This window comes from Bison bison, unplaced genomic scaffold, assembly GCF_000754665.1.
Source record: "Bison bison bison isolate TAMUID 2011002044 unplaced genomic scaffold, Bison_UMD1.0 scf7180017864349, whole genome shotgun sequence".
In the NCBI taxonomy this organism is placed as follows: domain Eukaryota; kingdom Metazoa; phylum Chordata; class Mammalia; order Artiodactyla; family Bovidae; genus Bison; species Bison bison.
This window is the reverse complement of record NW_011494921.1, coordinates 7,991,724-8,000,077: the sequence shown is the minus strand read 5'-3', so window position 1 is coordinate 8,000,077 and position 8,354 is coordinate 7,991,724. Positions and strand designations below refer to the sequence as shown.

Below are 8,354 nucleotides of genomic sequence, written 5' to 3'. Positions count from 1 at the left end.
GATGAGATGGCTGGATGGCATCACTGACTTGATGGACGTGAGTCTGAGTGAACTCCGGGAGTTGGTGATGGACAGGGAGGCCTGGGGTGCTGCGATTCATGGGGTCGCAAAGAGTCGGACACGACTGAGTGACTGATCTGATCTGATCTGGGAACCTATTAAGACTGCACATCCTCAATTCCCAACCAAGCCATTGAATCCGAAACCCAGGGTGGCCAAGTGATAGGTTTAAGATATCTGCTCACATAGGAAAGCCTATTGGACTGAAGGAGTGGTTTTTAGTGTTGGTTGTATACTGGGATTACCTGGGAGATTTACAACCTACTGATGCCTGGGTCCTACACCCGAAGTTTCTGTTTCATTTGGTTGCATTCAGTGTTCTGGAGGTCTCAGAACTTCACAGGTGATACTAATGTGCAGTGAAGATGAAGACCCACTGAACTAAGGAAAGCCAAGACAAGATATGAACTTTGCACCTTCTCATCCCTCAGCATCTACATGGAATAATAATGAAAAATGAAGCAAAATTCTTCCTACATGAATCATTTCACTGTGATATTTCAAGAGTTAAGTGCCTAAATCTCACCAGGAAAGGTATTTCAAATGTGACAAACTGGTGATGAAGGTATTCCTTGTATAATGGAGATAAATTGAATATGCATTCCAAACAAGTGCCCGCATTTATCAGGGCCAAGTACAAGACTCAGAAAAACTCCTTTCTGTACAATACTTTATAAGTCATGAAGCACAACCTGAAACTCAATATCATGATGACAACAAGCACTGGAATAAAAATATTGCTGTGGCTGGACAAGTATGTAGAAATTATTGGGAGTTTTTCCCAAACAAACTCCTACTTTCTCAAGTTGTTAGGTTCCAAAAAATACAGAAGTATAAGTGTTATTATCTTAGACATTTTCACATATTTCAACTTCTGTGGTGATTTATTTCATCAAATAGAATTAGGTCTTTAATTTTTATTCATGGACTTTCATATGCTTTAATTATATCATTAGTTTACAAAATTATAAATTAATGGCCAGAGTAAGTCCACCATTATTGAATCTACCCAAGGATAGTTCACTGATACAGTTTTCCAAAAGAACTGAATTTTTGCATACTTAAACTGCTAGAAAAACAGTCTTGGAAGTAAATTAAATTTTAGGGATGGTGGTGATTACATAAAGTAGGATACTCTTCAAAGTCTAGAAAATGGAGTAATTTCTGAAGATGCATCTCCATATGAGCAGGTCATTAGTGAAGACGTTAGAAATGCATGAAATGTAAGATAAATTTCAGAGCTGTAAATTAAGATGATGAAGATACGCCAAGTAGAAAGAAAAGTAAGTAATTTTGGCAGAGTTAAGCAGAAATTTCCTGGTGAGACTTAAAAGAGGTTTAAAATCCTCAAAGATTGAAAAGAAAAAAGAGAGCAGATTTAGATGAGTGAATTTTTATTCCCCTTGTGGAGGGGAAAAAAAAAAATCCCTGCTAGGTTAGAAAAAAAGTATTTGTTTTCATGATTCAAAACTCTAGAAAATAGAAAAAAAATTAATGTAATAGCTGTGACAATGGCCCAAATACATATAAATGACCCTGAAAATTTAACATTATAACTATTCATTTCTAAATATATATGCTAAGTGTATAGAAATAAATATCATTTCTAAATTTATATACCTATGTATATATTTTGCACACACACACACTTATTTGATCACGCAGATAAGTAGATAGTGGGGGAAGAAAAGCATGTGCTTCAAGCCAGGAAGACTTGAATGCAGCTGAGTCATTTTGAACAAGTGTCTTAATTTCTCCAAATCTCAGTTTACTCCCTTAGGGAATGTAGTAATTAATAACTTTCACCCAAAGTAGCTTTGAGGATTAAACAAAATGAAATATGCAGCATGCCTTCAAAGAGACACGTGTGTTGATTATGGATGAGAAAAAGATGCTGTCTATGTGGTTTAGAAAGTTGACATCTTTAAAAGGGTTGTTCAGCTCTGGTGATCAATTTTTCATAAACAGAATCAGCTCACACTGTTATTTCAAAATAGGTCATGGTCTTAAGTTTGTAATGCAAGTACACCCCTGCACATGTCACTCCAGTTTAAGACCTTCTTAACAAAGTACTGACCAGGGCTAGACTAGAAACAGGCTCACTCCAGATCAAGCACTCACTCAATTCAGGTACCTAGTTCAAGAGCACAGGCTCAGAGATGCCCTTCCTGACTCCCATCACTTTGTAACTGTCACACTGTTTTGCTCTTCTTGGAGCAGTTACCCCTCCCTAATTACGCTGTGCATTGATTTGTTCATGTATTTATTGTACACATCTTCAATTAAAATAAAGCTAGATGAGGTCAGGACAGTCTGTCCTGTTTATGCCATATATTTACCTCTTGGAACATTTCCTGGTACATCATAAACACACAAAACTATTTGCTGAATAAATAAATTAATGTGGCTTGGATGAGTTTTATTAAAGCTGAAATGGGCATTAAAACATTCCCTGCAGGGCAGGAAACTATTTATCTGCTGAAGATAATACATTTCAAAATCATAAAGACATTCATCAATACCACTATAATTTGAAGACTTTTTATGTAAAAAAGTGTTAAAAAAATAGTAGTTTGACTCAGCTTCATACAGAGAATCTTAGGCAGTACTGAGAGATGCTGTCCCATCACTATGGGTTTTTTTTTAGTGAAGAGGCTATAGGAATTGTAGCCTTGTATAGATGGACTGCACGCAACCAAGAAGTTTCATGAAGGGAATGCAATCTGTTGCTTCCTCCTATTACACTGAATGGCTAGTCAGCAATTATTTGCTAAATTTGAAGATACAGAAGCAACACAATGGGAGCAAAACATTTTTCTGGTTTAACTATTACACCAAAAGGCCAATTGGCCTTAGTAGTGTATGGGTCGCCAGGTTACTTAGGACAGTAAAATTAGCTTTGGGGATGATGCAGATAGAGACACAACTAAAGAACATAAGACTGACTTAGAAGAGTAGCACCCTTGACGCCCTGACTGTGAAGAGGGCTGGCACTTAATTAGGGATGACCAGAGCCTAAAACCATAATGAAAGATCAAAAAAAGAAGACAACCTCTCCAATTGAAATGTACTACAGATTATGATGGAATTCCCTGGTAGCTCAAATGGTAAAGAGTCTACCTGCCATGCGGGAGACCCAGGTTCAATCCCTGAGGCCACCCACTCCAGTATTCTTGCCTGGAAAATCCCATGGACGGAAGAGCCTGGCGGGCTACAGCCCGTGGGGTCGCAGAGTCAGACATGGCTGAGTCGTCACTGAGTGAGAGTGACGGATTATGATAATTAAAGCAGAAGGAGCCAAACAGGCAGATACACCACTGGCACTGATTCGCAGCGTAGAAATTTAGCCTAGGATACATAGGTGTTTCAAATTCATAATGGAAGGCCAGACTGCTGAATAGGGAAACAACTAAAAAGTTAGATCCCTACCTCACACCTGACTGCTTTGAATTACAAATAAACTTGGATCTGAAGGAGAATCCCAGCTCAAAATGGGAATCTGAGCACTAGTGTTTTTCATCTCAACTTTCTTAGATTTCATTAAAACAATAGCAAAGGATTTTTAAATGCTCAAATCCCTTAATAATAAAGAGGGTAAAAAAGAGGGCTATTAGCAGGTCAGAAATGTCAGAACTGAAGGACTGAAAGTGAGCTAAGGTGCAGCTGCGGCAGCTGAAGGAGATGTCTGACCCAGCAGACACGGAAAATCAGAGCATGTACCAACAATCTTAAAGACGGATCTGGTCTTTGAGTTACCAATTCTGTTTCTACGGCAGCTGAAGGAGATGTCCGACCCAGCAGACACAGAAAATCAGAGCACGTACCAACAATCTTAAAGACGGATCTGGTCTTTGAGTTACCAATTCTGTTTCTACGGCAGCTGAAGGAGATGTCCGACCCAGCAGACACAGAAAATCAGAGCACGTACCAACAATCTTAAAGACGGATCTGGTCTTTGAGTTACCAATTCTGTTTCTACGGCAGCTGAAGGAGATGTCCGACCCAGCAGACACAGAAAATCAGAGCACGTACCAACAATCTTAAAGACGGATCTGGTCTTTGAGTTACCAATTCTGTTTCTACGGCAGCTGAAGGAGATGTCCGACCCAGCAGACACAGAAAATCAGAGCACGTACCAACAATCTTAAAGACGGATCTGGTCTTTGAGTTACCAATTCTGTTTCTACGGCAGCTGAAGGAGATGTCCGACCCAGCAGACACGGAAAATCAGAGCACGTACCAACAATCTTAAAGACGGATCTGGTCTTTGAGTTACCAATTCTGTTTCTAAAACTTTATCTTGAGGAAGGAAGCAATTATACAAATAATCAGTAAAATACTTGTACAAGTACATTGAGTTCATTGCTGTTTACAAAAAGCTATCCTGGAAAGCAATCCAGCAGTAGGGATGAAGTTAATTAGATTATTCCATAACAGTACAGTGGAAACTTTGGTGGCTAATTAAAAGGATAATGTTAATTTAATTTGACTGGTAAGCAAAGACCTTCTTGTTATACCTTAGAATGGCCTAAGGGCCTTTCATGATCTAACCCCTTAGATTAGAAGCACCCACAATGGCCTCCTGTCTGGCTACCTGACATGCCCTACCACCCAATTTCCACGAAGTTCACACTGAAATTCATTTTTCTAGAGAGAGTCTTCCCACCCACCAACCTAAATGGTCCACATACACTCCTCCACCCAGGTGTCACTGCCTGAGCGTCTTATCCTTTTCCTGCAGAACCTTTCCATGATACCATTAGTTACATGTTAGTGTATTTCTATCTGTCTCCCTCACTAGATACTACATTCCAGAGAGCAAGGTTCACGTCTATTTTGGTTTTTTCCCCAAACTTAGTGCCAACACCACAGTACCCACTCAGTAAGAATTTACAGACTTAATTACATAATTAATGACATGGAAAAAGTTGATGAAACAAAAGTTTACAATAAAATGGTGCTATATATTGTCTGTACCTTTAATATACGCACAAAAGTATGTAACAGGCACAAAATTCCTACAGAAATAGAGATAGACATAACCATGCTGAATAACTGCCCATGGGCAGTACATTTGAGTGATTTTCTTGTTATATTTGCTTATCCGTCTTTCCTACTTTGTACAGGATGAATGAACATACGTTAGTTATGTAAAAAGAGAAAAATAGTTATTAAAATACGTTAAGAGAAAATATTTTATAAATAACATTTGCCAAAGGCTACTATGTAAGAAAAGCTGTGAAGAAATGCCTTTAGAGACGTTTCTTCTGAGGAAGAGGCTCTAATGTGACCTGAATCACATCACCGGATGTAAACCGAGAAGCAGTTACAGGTGCTTGAGTGGACATAAATCTGAGACAACTATTCTACAGTCACTACATTTTTCAGCTCGACAGAGCTGTGAGCCTCAAACAAACAGTTCCTGATAACCTAGATTAGGTGAGAATCTAAGGAAAACCCAAGATTCCATGAGCTTACCCTCTAGAATAAAGACAACAGTGGTCCTCTAGGAAGGCAGAAATGGCAAGACAAGGAGATGGCTTCAAGACATAAGATGCAAAATATTTGCAGCTTTTTTCCTTCTGTTTGAGGAAAGCAGAAAGAATGTGAAGCTGGGAGGAATGGGGAGGCGTGTGCTGGGAGTCAGATCACTGCGCTCCTCTCTGGTCTGTCCGGGGCAGCAGCACAGCTCCAAAGGACGAAATTTCCACGGAAGGCACAGCATCTCTGTTTTTCACGGAATAGCACAGCGTGACACACAGAGGGTCCACAATACGGAGGGATGAAGTAGAAAAGGTGAGCAGGCCCAGGCAGCCCGTGAAGAGTCACTCAACAGAGACAGGAGGGGTGACTGCGCACCAAGCAAAGCTGGGCGGGAGGCACAGACGTCCCCAAGTGCTCCAACAACCATGAGGCTTTGCTGTGCTTCCTGTGAGCAGAGGGGCAGTGGGGGAACACCACCAGCCTAGGACTGCAGCTGAACGCCTAAAAAGGGCTTCCCCATCAAGAGGGGACGCAGCGAAGTTGCTCAGTCATGTCCGACTCTTTGCAATCCCATGGACTGTAGCCTACCAGGCTCCTCCATCAATGGGATTTCCCAGGAAAGAATACTGGAGTGGGTTGCCATTTCCTTCTCCAGGGGATCTTACTGACTCAGGGATCAGACCCGGGCCTCCCACATTGCAGTCAGACACTTTACAGTCTGAGCCACCAGGGAAGCCAGCCCAAGACGGGATGAGTGGGCAGAAAATCACGGTGTATCACAGTCAATTATAGATTCATGATAAGTTTTAAAACACTGAAACATAAGAAAATTTCTATTAGGTTCTTGAAGTCAGTGAGCCCTGAGGCAAAGCTTGCATGCCCTGATGGATGTGGACGAAGAAAGAGGAGAGAAGACGTCTCAGGATGGGGGGAAAGAAGGAGACAGCAAGCCTGGCTCTCTGGCTGACAACAGGGGCCTTGACCAAGCTTCTAATTCAAGTCTACATGGAGAGATAGTACCATTGAGCTCCCCAAGAGAGAAAGTATTTCTGAAAATTTGAATGAACCTTTAACAATGACTTAATATTGATGTGTGTTCACTCACTCAGTCATGTCTGACTCTGCAACCCCAGGGACTGTAGCCTGCCAGGCTCCTCCGTCCATGGGATTTTCCAAGCAAGAATACTGGAGTGGGTTGCCATTTCCTTCTCCAGAGGATCTTCCCAACCTAGGGATTGAACCTGGGTCTCCTGCATTGCAGGCAGATTCCTTACCATCTGAGCCACCAGGAAAGCCCATGATATTGATAATAAATAATTATTAAGAGTACCTCCCCGGCAAAGCTATAATTCTTATGCATAGAAGATGAACACACATTCACAAAAAGACACTCATAGACAGACACATACACCTGCATTCACACATAGACACAGACAATCACAGTCCCACAGACAATCACAGTGTCACACACAATCACACAGACACACACATTCACATACAGACATACTTGGACATAGTGTCACACCGGTACACCATCACACAAGGAACTCACGTACAGGCGTGTCACACACAGAGGACACAGTCACATACAGACTCCCAGATACACTGAACATGCACACACTCACATTCACACCGAAATATACAATAGATGCCTTCCTTACCTGGGCTTCCAGTATGTTAACTTTTTCTTGCAGATCTTCAATTCTCTTATCTTGTTCTTTTAAATTATTTTTTAAGGCCTCCATCTAAGAATTGAGAAACAGAAATGAAAAAATCTTACCAGACAACAGAGAATAGTTCCTTAAGTCAGAAATTGTACAGGTTTCTGTGGTCAAATAATGTTTATCAAATAAACAAAATTAAATCCCGAGCATTAGCAGACTCAGCAGGCTACAGAAAATAGCAGGACAAATTGGCACCTGGGGACAAGAAAGCACACAGCTGGTGCGATTAAACATTTTAATCTCTAGAAAACCTATCTAAGCCAAGCTCAGCAGGATGCATCCTGTAGGAAGCAACACGGGTCCTTGTCTGTGAGTCATCCCCACAATGCTTTCCTCCTGCAGAAGCAGAGGCTGGTGGACATGGTGGAAAGCCACAGCCTGGCACAGGGCGACTCCCTGCAGCGGAGATCTGGTCAACCAGCAGCATGTTAAGGTAAGTCCACTTTGCTTTGGAGGAACATCTGCTAAGAGGCAACGTGGGGGTGATGGGGAGGTGGGGTGATGAAGTCCAGGATGATGCCATGAGAGAGGAAGCATGTGGATTCCAAGGCCACTTCTGCCATTTAAATACTGTGGACCTCAGCCTTCTCATCTGTAAAATGGGATGCCCCCTCCATCCTCCCTGGCTCTCAAATTGCCATGATTCAACTCTTTGGCCTTTTGGTGAGATCTAGCCAACCAAGTACAAATGCTGCAATCGTGTTAGAAAGGCATTTGCATTATTTGGAAGGACTCCATTTAGAAACGAATATTATATAGCAAACAAAAATGAGGGTCTGGTTTTAAGTCTAAAGCAAATTCCCAAATCAGATCAATATAAATATTGACGTAAATTGAGTGTGCAATTTACCATCCATCTGGCTGCCACCACAACGACCTCTTTCACCTGCCGAGATGTTTCCAGTGAAGAAGGGCCAGAACCATCCCTGTGCTAACACACCCCCATGTAAATTAACCGTTTTTCATGAAGTAATGAAAACAGATCATTTCTTCCCTAAGAAGGCTGAATCTCTTAATCTAAAAAATCTTCTAAAGAACAGTGTACATTACCTGGCTCAGAACACTGTAAAAAAAAAAAAATCACTG

General features: G+C 41.3%; 1 protein-coding gene across 4 annotated transcripts in view; it reads right to left on the bottom strand.

Annotated features, from left to right (window-relative positions):
- The window catches only part of CCDC68 (coiled-coil domain containing 68), a 60,360-nt gene that overhangs the window by 8,025 nt on the left and 43,981 nt on the right, over nucleotides 1-8,354 (bottom strand). For all 4 annotated transcript variants that reach the window (XR_826578.1, XM_010854789.1, XM_010854791.1 and 1 more), the window contains one exon: nucleotides 7,206-7,289. Coding sequence is in view for 3 of the 4 variants with exons in the window: in XM_010854789.1 (XP_010853091.1) it covers nucleotides 7,206-7,289 (84 nt within the window). In the remaining variant the exon portion in view is untranslated. The remainder of the gene's footprint in view (nucleotides 1-7,205; nucleotides 7,290-8,354) is intronic.